This window comes from Vicugna pacos, chromosome 13 (assembly GCF_048564905.1).
Source record: "Vicugna pacos chromosome 13, VicPac4, whole genome shotgun sequence".
Lineage (NCBI taxonomy): Eukaryota > Metazoa > Chordata > Mammalia > Artiodactyla > Camelidae > Vicugna > Vicugna pacos.
In genome coordinates this window covers 21171188-21190820 of record NC_132999.1, presented here as the reverse complement: position 1 = coordinate 21190820, position 19633 = coordinate 21171188, and the positions used below count along the sequence as shown (strand labels likewise).

Here is a 19633-nt window from a genome sequence, read left to right as displayed (position 1 = left end):
GGCTGGCTTCTTTCACTTAGCAATATGTCTTTTTAACTTTCTCCTATGTCTTTCATGGCTTGATAGATCATTTATTTTTTTTAACCACAAAAAAATTTTTAAATTTACATATATGTACTGTTTGTTGTTCTAAGAATGTTTAGAGCTTTAGCTTTTTAAACTTACATAGTTATCAAAGGAATAAAGTCTACCACAAAATAAGAATTAACTCAAAAAGATACATACACTCTGCCATTAACAGCAACATTATTTATAGTTGCCAAGACATGGAAACATCCCAAGTACACATCAAAAGCTGAATAGACAATGGAGATGCAGCATGTATATATATATATTAGTGTGTGTGTGTGTATGTGTATATGTATGTGTGTGTGTGTGTGATGCGTGTGTGGTGCGTGTGTAATGGAATACAACTCACCCATTAAAAAGGATATTTTGCCATTTGCAACCCTTCATTCACTTTTTTTCCACTTCAAAAAACCAGAATTTTACAACTGGCAGAGATATTTCCATTACATCAAAAACAACAAAACATCTAGAAATAAACTTAACCAAGGAGGTCACCTATACTCTGAAAACTGAAATGACACAAAGAAATGGAAAGATTTCTTGTACTCTTGGATTTGAAGAATTGACGCTATCAAAATGGCCACACTACCCAAAGCAATCCACAGATCCAATGTAACCCCCATCAAAATACTCGTGGCATTCCTCATAGAACTAGAACAATTCCAGAATTTATAAGGAACCACAAAAGACCCCGAACAACCAAAGCAATCTTTTGTAGGTCTCTTTTTTTCTCCTCTTTCTTCTTTTTGTTCTCTTTTCTTATGGTTTGATGACTAGAGAAAGTTCTTTAACACTTGTTGTAAAGCTGGTTTGGTGGTTCTGAAATCTTTTAGCTTTTGTTTATTTGTGAAGCTTTTGATTTCTCCACCAAGTCTGAATGAGAGTCTTGCTGGATAGAGGATTCTTGGTTGTAAGTTTCCCCCTTGCATCACTTTGTATCGTGCCACTGCCTCCTGGCCTGTAGAGTTTCTGCTGAAAAATCATCTGATAAACTTACAGGAGTTCCCTTGTATGTTATTCATTGCTTTTCTCTTGCTAATTTTAATATTTTCTCCTTATCTTTAATCGTTGTCAATTTGATGACTATGTGCCTTGGTGTGTTCCTCTTTGGGCTGATTCTGTGTGGCACTCTCTGTGCTTCCAGGACCTGGGTGACTATTTCCTTTCCCAAGTTGGGTAAGTTTTCAGTTATTATCTCTCCAAAAATTTTCTCAGGTCCTTTCTCTCTCTCTTCTCTTCCTGGGACCCCTATAATGGGAATATTAGAGTGCTTCATGTTGTCCCAGAGTTCTCTTAAACTATCCTCATTCCTTTTTATTCTTTTGTCTTTTTTCTGTTCCGAAGTAGTGATTTCCATTAATCTGTCTTTTAGCTCACTGATCCATTCTTCTGCCTCATTTAGTCTATTCTTGGTTCCTTCTAGTGTATTGTTCATTTCAGTGATTTTATTCTTCAACTCTGTTTGGGTATTCTTTATATTTCCCAAGTCTTTGCTAAAAGCTTCACTTTGTGAATCTATACTTCTCTTGAGTTCTCTGAACATCTTGGCCATCATTACTTTAAACTCTTTCTCAGATAAATTACCTCTCTCCTCATCACTTGTTGCTTCTTCTGGGATTTTATCCTGTGCCTTGGCCTGGGAGACATTCCTTTGCCGCCTCATATTGTCTATCATATTGCCGCTATCATATTGTCTACGTGTTTGTGGATTTCTTTCACAGGCTTTGGGATTATTGTTTTCTTATTTCTAGTATCTGCTCCTGGTGGATAAGGCTGGACTAGAGGCTTATGCAGGTTTCCTGGCAGGAGGAGCCAATGCCTGCCCACTGATGGGTGAAGCTTGGTCCTGGACCTCTGGTGGGTAGGGCTGTCTCTAGAGGCCTTTGTGGCTTAAGAAGTCTGCTGATGGGTGTGGCTGTGTTCCCACCCAGTATGTTGTTTGGCCTAAGGCTTCCCTACAGGCTGTTGGGTGGGGCTAGGTCTTGGTGTTAATAATCCAATAAAGATATCAACCTCCAGGAAAGCTCATGTAGATTAACACTCCTGGAATGTCGTCATCAGCTTTTATGTCCGCTGAGTGAGCTGCAGCTGCTCCCTATGTCCCCAGGAGACCCTCCAAATCCAGCAGGCAGGTCTGGCCCAGGTTCCTATGAAATCGCTGCCTCTGCCCTTGGACCTGGTGCACGTGAGTTTCTGTATACGCTTCTCAAGCAAATGGAGTCTCCATTTCCCCCAGTCCCGTGGGGCTCTTGGAGCCAAGCCCCCGTGGCCTTCAAAACCAAATGTCCAGGGGTCTCCTTCTCTTCCCAATGCCAGGACCCGAGCTGGGGAGCCTGACGTGGGCTTAGAGCTCTCACTCCTGTGGGAGGGCCTTTGTGACTTAACAAATCTTCAGTTTGTGGGTAGCCCACCTGGGAGGTATGGGGCCCAATTATATCGCAAGCATGCCCCTCCTACCATCCTGCTGTGGTTTTCCTCTTTGCTTCCAGTGGCAGAAGATCTTTTTTGCTAGGTTCCAGGCTTCCTTCAATGGTTGTTTAGCAGTCAGTTGTGGTTTCATTGCAGATGTGAGGAGAGGCAAGCTCGTGGTCCTATCACTCCGCCATTTTGACTGGAACTCTCTCACCTGCCATTCTTATAGTTATCTCAGGGTATCTGGAATTTGGTACCAACTGTTTCTTCATGAATTATTTTTGCTTTATAAGTTTATATAAATTCTAGAAATTAGTCATCTGATAGCAAAAATGGAGGTTATATTGTCAATCTTAATCATATTTCTTAATTATCTGCAGCAAGACAGAGGCCCAGAATATTTGTGTTTTGCTAGGAAAAGTTCTATCAATATTACTATTTTGTAAATACAGGAAATTTTTTATTATTTAGGAATTAAACTGATTAACTTCATTTTCTCTAAGATAAAAAATTTCAAGAATCAATTAGTTTGGGGGTGAGGGAGATTTTAAAGGAATAGCATAGCACATGACTCAAGTTAAGTGATAAAGGAAAGAAAAAGAAAGAAAATGGGGAAGCCAACAGAAAAGTGAATTAGTAAAATTCTTTAATATGCTCCATATAGTATCCTCCCAAATTATAATTTTTGAGATTAAAGGTTGTTTAGGGTTGGGTTCGGAGATTTGAGGGGAATGGGGAGTGATTCTAATGACTGTGAAAGTGGGAGAAATAAGAGACATGACATTCTACCTTGGTGGCATCTGCTTCTTTGAAAATCATATATGGTTCTGCACACTCTCCAATGTCTCCTTGCTGTAGCACTTTTTCTAGCTGTCAAAGGCAAAAAAGTAAAGATTAATTAAGCTTAAAAATAAAAGTAATCAGCCTGGAAGGCAAGAATGGTTCAGCATAAAAAAACCAATCAACATAATACAACACATTAGCAGAATAACATTAAAAAACCACATGATCATCTCAACTGATGCAGAAAAAGAACTGGAGAATTCAACATCTTTTCACGATTTAAAAAAAAAAAAAAAGCTCAACAAACTTGGAAAAGAAGAAAGCTACCTCAAATAATAAAGACCATATATAAAAAGCCCACAGCTAACATCATATTCAATGCTGAATGAATGACTGAATGATTGGACTTAATGAAGGACTGAAAGCTTCTCCTCTAGGATTAGGAACAAGATAAGGATGCTCATTTTTGACAATTCTATTCAACATAGTACTGGAAGTCTGAGCCAGAGCAATTAGACAAGAAAAAAAACCAAAAAACATCCAAATAGAAAAAGAAGAAGTAAAATTATCTCTGTACACAGATAACATGATCTTTTATATAGAAAACCCTAACATTCCACAAAAAAAACTGTTAAAACTAATAAATTCGATAAGGATGCAAGATATAAAATCAACACACAAAAAATCAGTTGCATTTCTGTACCCTAACAATGAGCAATTCAAAAAGGAAATTAAGAAAATAATCCCATTTACAACATCATAAAGAATAAAATACTGAGTAATTAACCAAAAAGGTAGAATACTTATAATCTGAAAACTATAAATACCTAAATGATTTTCAACAAGAATGCCAAGACCATTAAATGGGGAAAGAACACCTTTTTCAACAAATACTGTTAAAAAAAAAAACCCTGAATATCCAAACGCAAAAGAATAAAGTCAGACCCTTATGTTACATTATATACAAAAATTAACTGAAAATTGATCAAACACCTAAACATAAACCTAAAACTATAAAACTCTTAGAAGAAAAAATAGAGGAAAAGCTTCATGACATTGGATTTGGTAATGTTTCCATGGATTTGACCCAAAAAAGCACAGGTAGCAAAAGTAAAACTAGTTAAATCAGATTGTATCAAAACTTCACACTTTTGTACATGACAGGACACAATCAGCAGGGTAAAAAGGCAATTCACAGAATGAGAAAATATCTGAAAATCATGTATCTGATACGGAGTTAATATCCAAAATACATAAAGAAATCCTACAACTCAACAAAACAACAAATTTGATTTTTAAATGGGCAAAGGACTTGAACAGACATTTCTCCAAAGAAAACATACAAATGTCTAAGAAACATACAAAAAGATGCTCAACAACACTAATCATTAGGGAAATGCAAATCAAAACCACAAAGATATACTACCTAACACTCATCAGGATGGCCATTATCAAAAATATAATAGTAACAAGTATTGGCAAGGATATGGAAACTGGAACCTCTGTATGCTTTTGGTGGGAATGTAAAATGGTACATCTGCTATGGAAAATGGTACAGAGGTTCCTCAAAAATTTAAAAATATAATCATATAATTCAGGAAATCTATTTTTGGATATATATTCAATAGAATAATCCATTTCTGGGTATATATTCAGGGACTCTAACAGATATTTGTATACCCATGTTCATAGTAGCATTATTCACAGTAGCCAAAAGGTACTTGTCCATCTTGTCCATCAAGAAATGAGTAAACAAAACACAGTGTGTATGTGTGTACACACACAATGGAATATTATTTAGCCTTAAAAAACGAGAATGGACAAACTGTGATATATTCATATAATAGGATAATATACCAAATGAAAAACAACTACTGCTACATGTCAAAATGATGAATCATACAATCATAATTCTTCAGAATGGCAGATACAAGAATGTATATCCTATGATTTCTTTCCTATGACATGCAAATAGAGGCTAAACTAGTTTATGGTGATCAAAGTCAGTGTAGTAGGAAGAGGCACAAAGAAGGTTGTGGGTAATGTTCCATACCTTGATCCGGATGTTGGTTATATTACCGAGTTAGTTATATGTAAAAATTAAAGAAGGTGTACACCTTCTGCATGTTATTAACTACAAATAAAAGTTTACAAAGAAAAGATAATCACATATATACCAGTAACAAATGAAATCAAGTTCCTATATATAATTTAAAATAAAAATATTTAGTATCATTTATAAAAGGGTCAAAAGTATCAAATTATCAGGAAGATATAAGAGAAAAAGACCTAAAAACATGGAGGGATATACTGTGTTCATTGACTAGAATATGCAGCAGTTTAAAGATGTCAACTTTCCCAAACTGATCAGTATATTTAATGCAATCTCAGTCAACATGTCAGCAAGTCCTTTCTTGAGAGAGAGTATGCCTGCAGTGGAGAAGGACTGACAAGCAAAAATTTACACAAAAATGTAAACAGTCAATAACATCAAAGCCAATCTTGAAAAATAAAGTTAGAAAAAAATACACTATATTTTATAAACTACAATGATTAAAACAATGTAGTACTGGTGCCAATTAAAGACAAATAGACCTTGCAAACAAAAAAGAAGGGGAAACCTCATACATATGAGCACTTGATTTATGACACAGGATACTCTGCAAGAGCAGCAGGAGAAAAAACAGTCTTTTCAATCAATAGTGCCTGGTCGTTTGGTTATTCAATATTCAGGGGGGATTGATCATCTGACATCACCCCAAACTTATATGTGTAAGGTGAAACAATTACTCTTACAAGGGATCACTTAAGAGAATATGTTTTGAACATAAAAGAAGCAAAAATTTCATACACAGAACACAAAATACCATAGCCATAAAGAAAATGGTTGATAAATTAGACAACATGTAAACTATAAACTTCAGTTCATCAAAGGACAGCAGTCTGTGAGAAAGCAAGCACAGAGTGGCAAAAACGTGAATACAAATAACCAACAACAAAATAACATCCAGAATATATTAAGAATTCCTACAAATCAATAATAAAAAAGCTAAAATAACCCAATAAAATATGGGCAAATGATTTCACCAGGCATTTCATAAAGAGAATATCCAATGACCAGTAAGTGTATAAAGATAGTTAAACCATTACTAGTCAGCGGAAATGCAAACTAAAACCACAGTGAATACCAGAATGGCTACAATTAAGAAGATTGACAAATACCAGTGTTGTTAAGAGTGGAAAATGGTTGACTCATTCTGGGAATCTGACATATATATTTAGGCTAAACATACATCTACCCTATTATCCATCAATATCAAACACAAACAAGTGTATACTCAGATACCAAAAGACTTGTTAAAGAATGTGCACAGAGCTTTATTTATAATAAGCAATTGAAAACGAGGTGTACACTAGGGGAAAAAAAAATCTATGGTCTATTAAGGCCTATCCTTTATCTAAGCAGAATAAATAAAATATGTTAAGATCAGACAATGGAGTACAACATGATAATAAAAATGAAAGAACAAACTACTGTTATACATAACAATATAGAGGACTCTCACAGAAATTATAGAGTGAAACAAGCCAGGCACAAAAGATTGCCTACCGTATGATTCTGTTCATATGAAATTCAAAAAGAAGAACAGCTAAATGATGGTGATTTAAGTTGGAATACTCGTTATCTGGTGGTGACTAGAAAGACGAACAAATGAACTCTCCAGGGTGATGGAGTGATGGAAATACTATTTGGCTTGAGCTCAGTAATGATTACACAGATGAATACATACCTAAGAATTCACCAAGCTGTTTACCCCACATTTGTATACTATATAGATCTCATTATATGTATCTTATATCTCAATTTTTTATAACACTGATAAATACCAAGTGTGACTAACAAACTCTTACTCAGTCCTGGTGGAAATGCAACTATCACAGATAATCTGGAAACCTATATGGCAGCATCTACCAAAGCTGACATACAAATATCTTATGATTCAGCAATTCTACTCTCAGGAATATACTAAATAGAAATCAGTACATATATCTATACTCATGGAATGCAAATATTTACAAAATTACTGATACAAGTTACAAAACTGAATGAACCAAAACATCTATTACCAGTAAAATGGATAAAGTGTGATACATTCATATAATGAAATACTACGAAGTAATGTAAATGAATTTTCAAACTGCTGCATACAGTAGCACAGATTAATCACATGATCATTGTAGAGCAGAAAAAAGCAAGTAAAAATTATATGTATACTGTTGGACCCCACTAATATAGTGTTCAAAAACAAGCCAAAATTAAAGGGAAAAAAAGGAACAGTGAACAAGATGGGGCACAAGGGCAATTTCTGGGATTCTGGTAATGTTTTGTTTCTTAACCTGGGTAGGTAGTAATATAAACATATTCATTTGGAAATAGTTCATCAAACTATGTATTTCTGATTGGTGTGTACTTTTTATAAGTATGTCATACTTCAATAAAAAATTTATTAAAATAATTTTAAGTAAACTTAATTATAATTACCTTATTGTAACCCAAGTTTTTGTTTGTCTATTTGTGGGTTTCTTCCAAGATGCTTTGTTTTTTGGTTCCCTACACAGAAGCTTAGGTAAACAATAATCCAAACATAATGCTATCACCCCTTCATATATTTACCAGAAAGTAACCATGCTAACAAACCAGGCACAAAAGTGAGCAAGGAATTAGTAATTCTAGATGAGTCAGAATCTCAGTATCACAGACAGTGACAGATTACACTAACAGTCCCAACTCTTCACCCTCCCTTTACCCCTCTCAGGCTATATGACATTGCCAATTCCTTCAAATAAAGAGGACAAGTACATATCACAGTTCCTTGAGCTTATGTTCTGTCATGTGACCTGTTTGGCCAAAAAATGTTAGCTGCTGTGATGTGACCATAGGCTACAAAAATGCCTGTGCAACTGGGTATGCTCTTTGGCACTTCTGCAATCACTGTGAGAACATGCCAGTCTAGCTGGCTAGAAGAGAGACATACAAAGAAGCAAAGCCAATCTACAGACATCTGGAAGGAGCACAGCCACCTAACAGAGTATAGCCCTTGATCAGCTGACCACAAGACAACTCAGATGCATGAACTACAAAATGTTTATTGTTGTTTGTCCCTGGGATTTTGCCTTTTTATTCTTGTAGAGCTATAATGAATACACAAGTCAAGGGGATTTTTCCTCTCAAAAAACAAAACATCCTGCTGACTACGACTTAAGAAAACCTCATAAATACATTTTCTTTAAATTTTTTTTTAACATTTTAACTTCTTGATATTTTTGAAATTATAGAAAAATCTTTTCATATGTATTTGCAAACATTTATGTGTGTATAGGTGTGTGTGTATATATTTTACACAGCTGAGATCATATAGTATAATTTCATTTTCAAGCAGCCAATATACCAATCATCATCTCTATCTTTCCAGCTTATTCCCTCAAGTATGTTTTATTTTATGAAAACTTACTATTTTCCCATGTAAAATAAATCTGCAAAATACATTTATCAACTGTATTAATAGCTAGAACTTTACTCTTCAGTGAGTTTCTGAAGACCACAGCTGCTAAGTCTTTGCTTGTAGGACTGTTCATTGTAACTAAGATTTATTTTAACCTGAATTCATAGGAATGTTTCCACAAATTAGGACATTATTCCTGTGGGTAAATAAAATTCATTTCATGACAATCCACTTTATAACCCTATTATAAAATTCATTACCTTTTAATGATAATTTTATATAAATAAAGATAAAATGATTAAGGAATATATTTTAGGCTACTTTCAAGTCAAGGTCAAGTTCAAGTAAATTAGTCTTAAGTTACCCTACGCTAAGTATCTTAGTAATACTCAGATTTTAGAATTTGTAATCTTTATTCTTAATTAGCTGGCAGTCAAATCATAATGCTACATGATCTCAGGGACTGGGATTTTAGTATTTATATAATTTAGGAACTGAGTGATAAAGTAGGATAGCTCCTATGACGGTTAATTTTATATGTCAACGTGGCTAGTCTATGATGCTCAGTTGTTTGATCAAACATCAGTCTAAATGTTGCTGTGAAGGTATTTTTTAGAGGTGCTTAACTTTTAAATCTGTAGACTTTGAGTAAAGCAGATTATCCTCCGTTACATGGATGGGCTTCATCCAGTTAGTTAAAGGCCTTAAGAACAAAGACCAATGTTTCTCAAAGAAGGAATTCTCAACACTGCAACATAGAAATCCTGCCTGAGTTTCCAGTCTGCTACCCTGCAGAATTCAGACTCAAGGCTACAACATCAACTCTTACCTGAATTTCTAGTCTGTCATCCTGCCCTACACATTTAAAACTTGCCAGCTCCCACAATCACATGAGCCAATTCCTTAAAATCAAAATTTAGTAGTACCTATAGTGTACATCCAAAATTATTAAGAAATATTAAGATGAAAAAATAGGTAACGATAAAATCTTTGCCCTTGAAAAGCTTACAATATTGATAAGGATACAAGCATATAGATGCAACACAAATAAACGAACACATTTAGCATCATTCTCACCTTTATTACAAGAAAAACATCTTGCGAAGGATAAGTGATAGAAAAAATAGCTGATCTTGCCAGGGTGGTAATGGCAGCAGGTGGTACATGTGGACGTAATAATCCTTTCATCTGCTCAGAATTAAGGTCAAAATAAAAGTTTTCTGAAATCTAAAAAATATATTCATATATTAAATTTAAAATCGGTGCATTTAAAAAAAACACAAAAATCATACATATTCAGAAAGATATACATGGGAAAGTGTGTTTCAGGAAGAAGGGTAGCATAGATGGTGTGGCACCATCTATACTTCAGATACTAGAGCATTATACTAACATACAGTTTCCCATATATTTCACTGACCAATCTTTACATGTCTAAATCAAAGCAAAAAAAAATCTGCAAATTATTTGGAAATATAATGCAAAAACATATTCTGAAAAACAATATCCCAAGCTCATTTGATTAGAAATGCAACCTTTTGATTAGAAATTTTACAAAGAAATTATCACTGAGATGAATTACTCCAATGAGTCTTTAAAAAATTATATAAATGATATCTCAGAAGATTTGATTTAGCAAATACAAGTCGCTGAAGTAGAGTTCTGCTATAGAAACCCATAACTGTTTACAGCAGAAGTTACTACAGGCATTTCAAGTTTCTACTACACATTAGGCTTAGGATATTGAAATGCTGTATGAGATAGTGGTCTGAAAAACTCCTAAGTGAAATAAAGATATGATGGCAAATCTAAGGGCAATATTTTAGACAAGAATATTTAAAATATACATACATGATCTTTCAGCTAGTAAGAATTTCAAAATTTTATCAATATAAATTCACTGTTACCATCATTCTAACCCTTTATACATTGTTTGCTTAAAATTATATTTTCTATTTCTTAAATTAAAAGAAAGTCGCTTCTGCTACTTGCTTTTGGAACTCTTTCAATGAAATAAAAGCTAGGTCAACTTTACTACTTACAGTAAGAAAATACTTAATAAGTCTTAAATTTGTTTTCTCTTAAAAAATTCATGTTTAATAATTCTCAAAAATAATTACTAATTTATCTTATAAAACTACTTAAAAACAGGTTTCTGAAATCTATGACTGTAACAAAAGACTACGTTCAAATTATATAGACTCACCTTTTTCTTTTCCTTGACATCATATAAAGCCAAACTTGCAAAAATGGGTTCAATTTCAATCTCAAACCTTCAGGAAGGAAAAGGATGAAGAAGTTAACAAATAAATATAAAATACATAATTCGGAGAAATCTCTTTCCAAAAATAAATTCTCTCAATACCCTGTACTTTTCTACATTGGTGCCACACCATCTATGCTACCCTTCTTCCTGAAACACACTTTCCCATGTATATCTTTCAAAGTCTAAATCAACCATTTATGCATACTTCAAAATCTTAAAAAAAAAAGTCTACCATGTAACAAATATAAAATCGACCCTAAGAAAAAAGATACTTTATCTTTATATTCACCAAGCCAGGAACAGTGTCTGATAAAACACTGTAGATCTCAGTGAATATTTTTCCAATTTTAAGACTAACTGCATAGTGAGGCAAAGAATCATCTTCACCTGTGAGCCAAAAATGCTCTAAAGCTAAGTTTCATAGGCAAGATTAAATACTTAGTTAGCATTTAAAATTATGTATAGAATGATACTTTTCAAAAGGACACAAACACAAGTATAAAATCTACTGGGATTTTGTTATATATGTACTCAAAATATTATTCCAGTAAATAAAAATTATATAGTAAACAAAACAAATACTCACTTCAATGATAAACATTTTACAAGAAGTCTTTGACCAAAATGTTCTTTGGGCACATCAGGAACACTAAGTCGTTCTATTGGTTCTTCCTACAAATTGACAAGCAACACCAAAATGAATGCGCTTACCATATTTCAACCCTTTACAATTTATTTTTTAGGAACTTATTTTATTAATCTACTACTTTTAATCTTCACAACTGAACACAGAAATGAATGGCCTATTTATCCTCTAACAGGAGTCATTAGATCATAAGTGTGATCAATTATGTTTCATTTATAAAAAGCATTGCTATGTTTCAGTTAAGTTTTGTTCTCTACATTATTATAATACTGTATACAATTCATACTCCCAAAATATGTATCTTAATATTTAATAATCATTTGCTTTTTTATATCCAAATATCTATACCTCATCTGGTGATGGATGCAAAGCAAAGAGTTCCTTGTGACGGTTTGATTTCCTTTGGTCATCATTCTGATGGTCTATTTCTTCATTTGGAGTTCGATCAAGCAAATTGGGAAGTAAAGCATCAGGAAGTGAATTTTTCAAGTCAAAAATACTGCAGGCCCAGCTACCCCTGGGAGTATCGTCTATTGACATTGAACGTCTTTTAAGATCATCCTGTCATGCAAAATGTTACATGTATTAATTAATGAATAAAAAATTAACTATTTTAAAATAACTTCTTATAGTCATTTAAAAATAAAAGTATTACTTGTTCATCCTGGTAGTTGTTGCCATCTGGAGCTTCATCGGATTCAAAGACCTGCTTTGGCAAACCTTTTTGCCTTTCTTTCTGTTTATCTAATGTATTAGGATTAAATCCTGTTCCCAGTTTATGATATCTATTCAAAATAAAATAGTTAAGTAAATATCAGTTTTTGAAAATTTTTAACTTTTCCATCATCATTATGTAATAAGCAACTATTCTCTGCATTATTTCTTTACATAATAAGATGTGGCAGTTTTGAGTGTATTACACATTTAATCAGAGGTTTAAGAAAACTTCCATTCAAAGTTCCTTTAATCCAACTAGAAAGCAGATTGAGTTTCCAAAAGTAAATCATACTGTCCTTCTCCAAGACAATCATGTGGGTATAACTTAAGTTGTACTTTCAATTCAGAGAATTGGTCAGTAAAAGGAAAAGATGGAAAGCGGGGTTAAAGAATAAAATGAGAGAGTAGAAAGTATATACTGCATTTATAACAATGCAAATTTTAAAAAGGCAAAAAACATACAGAGAATCGAAACCTTAAAATTTCAAACAGGCAAAAAACTTTCGCTGTATCTCATTATGTACAAAAGATCTTAAACAATCTAAAGCTTCAGACTTCTAAAATGAGAAATAGCAAGATCTATAGCACTATATACATACATTCTTAATTAACATACATTGTTATATGATCTATGCATTAGTCTAAGAATAACTCTTAGCGTAAACTTATTCCTTAACAATCCAATATCCAAGAATCTCAGACAGTAAGATCAAAGAGCAATTACCGTGCCACACCCCATACAGTCAAACTGGGCAAATTTTTAATTGGAGCAAAAAAAAATCATAATTACCAGAGGACGATATGGTTCTATCAGTCAATTTATGAAATAGTAAAGAATCACCCTTGATATGAATTACTCACATCACGTCTTGTTGCTAAAGGTATTGCACAGCAGCTACATCATGTTCACATCACAACATAATCACAAAATAAAAGCATTTTTCTCTAGAAGAACTAAAATAAAAATATTCAATATAGCGATATGAAAGATATTACTCAGAAGGTGTTTTAATCTTTCATGAAATGTTTTAAGTGCCTTAATTTGTGTAAAATGCCTGAAAAGTGACAGAGTTTGAATTCAAACACAGGTCTGTTTGACTCTTTACATCATGTAGACTAAAAACAAATAGACAAAACTTAACAGCCAAAAACCATTACCAGTTATTAAGCTATTTTCTAGTCATTTTTCTCAATGGAAACATTTTTATTTTCCTTAAAGGACAGAATGCACTATTGCTTTTCTACATGAAAAAGTTTCTTTAATAACATTTTAGTATTACAGAACGAATCCATGTTTCTTACTGAAAACTTAAAAATACAGACTGATAAAAATAAAATCATTATATTTCTACTACTCAGAGATTATCAGTGTTGAACTAGTGTTTAGGATCTTTTCCTGGGCATATGTATAATCATAAGTATATACATATACCTAAGTATATACATACATGCATATACATATATTTGTATTTTTTAATAAAAATGAGATATAGTAAAAAAAAAGGGGGGGCTTAATTCATGAAGTTGCATATCTAAGATACTCTAATAAACCAGAATACTGTTGTGTTCTGCTTCATGTCCTAAAAAATTGATAGTATGAAATTCAAGAGACCTGAGAAGAATGACACGATTCATGATCAATACTCTTTTCTATATTATCATTCTGTTCTTCTGGTCAGTTGCTATGAGAAGGCTCTACATGATTACCCATCCAGCATCACCATTTCTATGACTTCATATCTTGGCATTCTCTCCCTCACTTACTCTGTTCCAGCCACACTGACCTCCTTAGTATTCCTTGAACATTCCTAGCTTCCAATATGGAGCCGTTGCGTGTACTGCTCTTCCCTCTGCCTAATACACTCTTCCCCCAGATATCCAGGCAGCTTATTCCCTTGCTTCCTTCAGGTCTTTGCTCTAATTCATCTCTTCAGGAAGGCCTCTTCTGATTAATTATAAAAAGTAGAATCACCTATTTTTTGGCTCTCCCTATCCCCCTTATCCTACTTTTTTTCTGTACAAGATTTGCCTTCACCACGTGTATTACGTATTTATCTGTGTTTATTTACTGTCATTGCCCTCAACCCCAAGTAGAATGTAGGCTCCCTGAGGGCAGGGAGTTAGTTTCGTTGACCGCTGTACCATCATTGATTAGCACAGTGCCTGGCAAATACCAGCTTCTTAATTAGTATGTGTTGAATCCCTTTACCCTTCTGTGCTGAATTACAGAAAAATGTTTTGGTTTCCTCTTATAACTTACTACTCCACTTTTCAGTCACATTCACTCTGCCATTAAGCTTATCTGCTGAGTTTTAACATTTTTTTTCAATGAACAAAATTTTCACTTCCAAAGATAACTAGCTGATTTTTTTATTTGGTTACCATATCTTTTCACATCTCTTTGAGGATATTAGTTACACGTATGGGTCTTGATCTATATTCTATTAACTATTTCCTAAATTGTTAGTTCTTTTATTCATAGTTAATTCTCTTTCAAGTGGTTTTCATCAAATAGTTGGCAATTCTAGGTTCTAATGCTCACTTTTTATTTTGTAAACCCGTATTTGTCTGGAAATACTGTATCTGCCTACCACTGCAGATAATAAATAATATCTAGTATAAAAGAACAATATAAGCATTAGAATCTGATGCTTCTAGGTTCTACTCCTAGCTATCCCACTTTTTGATTATGGGACCTCAAAGAAGTTACTTAACCACTATAAGCCTGAGCTACCTTATCTGTTGAAACCTTAGATGAAGTGAGTGTAAAGTATCCAATAAAATGCCTAGCATATAGCAAATAACCATAAATGTTACTATCTTACCCTCTTGCCTAAATCAAGTCTGTTAACTCCATGATTAGAATTAAGTAGCAGACTCCCATGATTCTGAGGTTAATATATTTTGCGACTAATCTCTTTTTATTAGGATTTCTGATTATAACTTTCCAACATGCATGCAAAGAGGTAAAGACTGAGTTGTGTGACAGAGGAACATAAAAGTCTTTACCTCTTTGCATATATGTTCAGTAATGTCTAAAATCTGGCTACTGTAATACTTATCAAAATTGTAAGTTCATAAAAACAGCTCTTCTTTATAAAGGGTAGCCGACTGTGCTTTTATTAGGTCACACTAAAACTAAAAAGCATGTCAGCAGTATCCCCAAGAGTGACGCTTAGCACAATATTAAACGCAGTGAAATAAGACAGCAGCCGTAAGGGCAAAACAATAAGCAATGGATACATCGCTGTTGCTAGTACAACTTAGCACAGATAACTTCATGTCTCAAAAATATAATGTCATAGCAATTCTCCACTACTTCAGTCATTATATTTCCTTTAGAAAAATACGATAAGGCTAAGAAGCTTCAGTATGAAGACCCTTCTTCATTATGCAAATCAGCAAAAGAAAAGTCTGACCTGATATTTCAAACACCGTCCATTAGAATAATTAATTCCATGGTAAAACAAAACATTTTTTTTACAAATATTTACTTGATTGGATGTACATGTCAAGGACCTGTAAATATTCAGTTAGTTGATAAAGGGTAGAGACCTTTCAAACAGCTCAATCTGGAAAACTAGCTGTTAAATTTATCTTAACCATTTAAGTTTCAATAAACTGGATTCTTTTTGAGAAATACAAATTATTCATCAATACTTACTCATGATTTCTCAAAAAGAATTAAGCCACAAATCATTAGCATTATTAGTTATTAATGATCCATGATAATACAGAAATACTATCCCCACGAACCTATTATTTTAAAAGGAAAGTAAGTGAAAGTAGTTGCGGAACTCCTAAGGAGAAAATATCTATATGCATGGTCCTTTTACTTTTTCAGCTCTTTTTTAAAATGAATTTTCAGGTCTCATAATTAGTATTTATCCACCTTAATCCATTTATAGATCCTACTCAGCATTTTTAAATGTTATAAACATATAACTTACTTTCTGATCACAATTGCCCAGTCTTCTGTATAACTTCTTATACAATCTCTAACATGTGGATCCATTTCACTATTTTAAAAAAGAAAATTTTTTATAATTTAGACAGGAAAGCATTGATATTTGTGAATTTGACTGCTGCATTCTTGTTCATATAACAGGAAACAACACAACCACAAGAAATAGGATCTAAATTTAAAAATGGAATGTAGCCTTTCTATAGTTAACCAAAAACCAGAAATAGGTAAACATCTCTTTACCTTTCTTCAGGTACAGCTGAAACAAGGGTTCTGCAGTCCCTAGGACTATAAACCACTTCAATATCATCTGGAGGGAATTCAACCAAATCCCTTAGAGGCCCAGAATCCACAGCTAAGGGATGAGTAATGAGGTAATCTTCCAAATCCACTGGATCCACTGCTTCAGTAAGGGGCACCTTTATAAAGAGGGGTGGGCATGAGAGGTGGGTAGAAAGGAAGAAGTGGATACAAGAATTTTAAAACTTTAAGCAAAGAAAATTTATTATTTTTTTAAAATATAATATGTTTGTGACCTAGTTATTTCTACAATGTCAACAGATATTGAGCCAGATGCACTAAAGAAACCACAAGGTGTTGGCCTCATACTCCTTTATGCTTCGCGTCATACTCTCTTTGATCTTCTTGCTTAGATTCTGCCCATAACCTTCACATAAAAACAGTAAAGATAATTAACAGTTCCATAATACTTTACAGTGACAAAATGCTCATTGAAGGAATTCTTTTTTATAGTTTGAAAGTTTCATTGCTAAGCTTCTTAACGGTGCTTTTACTTTGTATGTTGTTGTTGATAATCCTAGTAAAAATGTACAACCACACTGCAATACATTGAAAAATGGCCCTCCAAAGGATCTCCACATCCCAATCCATGGACCTAATATGTGAAAATAAATAAACAAATAGAACATAAAATAAAAGAGTGCCTGAAGATATCCTTAAGGACCTTCAAATAGAGTCATTATCCTGGATTATCTTAGTCGGTCCTAAATGTAATCATATATATATCGAAGAGAGAGGGAGGTTTGGGCCACACAAAAGCCATACAGAGACACAGCAAAGAGATTTGAAGATTCTGGTCTTAAAGATGGAAATGATATGGTCACAAGCAGCTAACAGAATCTGGAAGAGGAAAGAAACTGATTTTGAAGGGAGCCTCTGAAGAGGGTGCGACCTTGCCAAAACTTTGGTTTCTACCCATTGATAGTAGCTATTATTATCATCACCATTGTGTGTATTCTCACTGAAGCCTCCCCAAACTCTGTAAGTTAGAGATAATTACTATTTCAGTTCTACAAGTAAAGGCAATTGTGCTCAAATAAATTAACTTCTGAAAATAAAATAGCCACAAAATGATAGAACAAAAATTTAAACTGGGTCTTTAAGCCCTAAAATTCATGGTTTTCTCTCGTAAGCATTCTATGTTAGCCATTCTACCAAGTACATAATACACTATCATAATGTTCTTGATAGAGAGAAAGAAGAAATTCATAAGGGAAAGGGAAATCTTTTTCAACCACTGTTGCTGAAAAAATTATCTATATGGGGGTGGAAATGAATCTTAATCCTTACATCACAACATGTACAAAAATTAACTTGCAACGGATCACAGATATAAACAATAATGCTGAAACTATAAAGCTGATAGAAGGAGTTATAGGAGAATGTCTTCAAAATTTGGAAGTATGCAAAGGTTTCTTAAACATGACACAGAAAGGGATAATCATAAAAGAAAATCTGACACATCAAAAGACAGTTAAGAACACTGTGAATGCACTAAATGCCACTGAATTGTTCATTTTTTTTAATTTAAGAATTGTTCATTTTAAAATGGTTAATTTCTAGACTGTGAATTTTACCTCAGTAAATTATTTAAATAAATAATGAAATGCCCCCCCCAAAAAAAACAGCTAAGAAAATGAATAGGCAAGCCATGATAAAAGAAAATACTTACAAAATATATTTAATAAGGGACTGGCATCTAGAATATATAAAGAAGTCCTTCATCTCAACCATAAAAACAAACTATCTTCTCAATTAAATGGGGGATAAAGGGAAGGTGATAAGACATTCACAAAGGAAGATGTAAGAATAGCCAGTTACCACGTGAAAAAGCACTCAACCTCAAAAGTCACGAGGAGGTACTTCCAATTCTAGGAAGATGGAGTAGACATACTTTTCTCTATTATTCCCACTAATTACAACTACAAACCCTGCATGTTGTTTATAAAATAAACACAAGATGACTCTGAAAGGTGGAGAGAGAAAAGGCACACCAACAGGGATCTCAGGACCCAAGGAACAGTACAGCAATGAGTTACTTAAAATTTCTTTTTGACTTAATATACTCCAGACTTGGAGCTAGAGAAGCCCACAATCTAGAAACACTGAAGAGCACAGGGAAAAAAACCACCACTAACAACAACAAAAACCACCAAAGCCTGTTCTCCCCAGCCAAACCACCGAGAAAGCAACAGCTGAGCAAAACAGAAAACTCCTAGACAATAACCACCCTACTCCAGCCAAACATCACATAAAAAACTAGTCCCACCCATGTCCACAGCCACAAAGGCCAAATGGGGAGCTAGACTGACCCCCACTAAGCTGTAACACACCATTACAATACTCCCCACCAGCATGATGTCAGAGAAGTCAGAGTAGGGAGCTGAGATTTTCATATCTACTGGAAAGTAATGAGTCCCCCACTCCTACAATGTCAGTGGAGACCACATAGAGAATCTGGACACCCATTCCCATGTATGTAGCAGTAACAAGGAACCCCTTCTCCTTACTGCTGGGACAGTGTCAGAATATATAATATAATACCTATAGGGTAAAAAGACATACAGGTACAAAAGATTTCTGTACTTCACTCAAACTGATAAAATGTCAATACTTACACATGGTAAGTTATGTATATATATAATGCCTTATATTATATTTATTATAAGCCACTAAAAAGGCTATACAAAGATATGCACTCAACAACACTACAGATAAATCAAAATGGAATTCTAAAAAAGTTCAGGCAACCCACAGGAAGACATAAAAAAGACACTAGAGAATTAAAAAGCAGAGAGAACAAATAAAAAATAAAATGGCAGATTAAAGCCCTTGCAGAATGATAATAATATTAAATGTAAATGGTCTACATACACCAATTAAAAAAGGAAAAGATTGGCAGAATGGATTTAAAAACATAATGCACCTCTACGGAATACAAAACACTCACTTCAAATAATATACTATAAGGA

At 33.7% G+C, this 19633-nt stretch overlaps 1 protein-coding gene across 5 annotated transcripts in view; it reads right to left on the bottom strand.

Moving 5' to 3' along the window:
• DOCK7 (dedicator of cytokinesis 7) overlaps positions 1-19633 on the bottom strand; it is a 176330-nt gene that overhangs the window by 130690 nt on the left and 26007 nt on the right. For all 5 annotated transcript variants that reach the window (XM_072974312.1, XM_072974308.1, XM_072974309.1 and 2 more), the window contains exons 3-10: positions 16605-16780; positions 16348-16416; positions 12336-12465; positions 12029-12241; positions 11621-11706; positions 10975-11041; positions 9846-9995; positions 3271-3351 (exon numbers count right to left, since the gene is read on the bottom strand). In XM_072974312.1, the coding sequence (XP_072830413.1) occupies positions 3271-3351; positions 9846-9995; positions 10975-11041; positions 11621-11706; positions 12029-12241; positions 12336-12465; positions 16348-16416; positions 16605-16780 (972 nt within the window). The remainder of the gene's footprint in view (positions 1-3270; positions 3352-9845; positions 9996-10974; positions 11042-11620; positions 11707-12028; positions 12242-12335; positions 12466-16347; positions 16417-16604; positions 16781-19633) is intronic.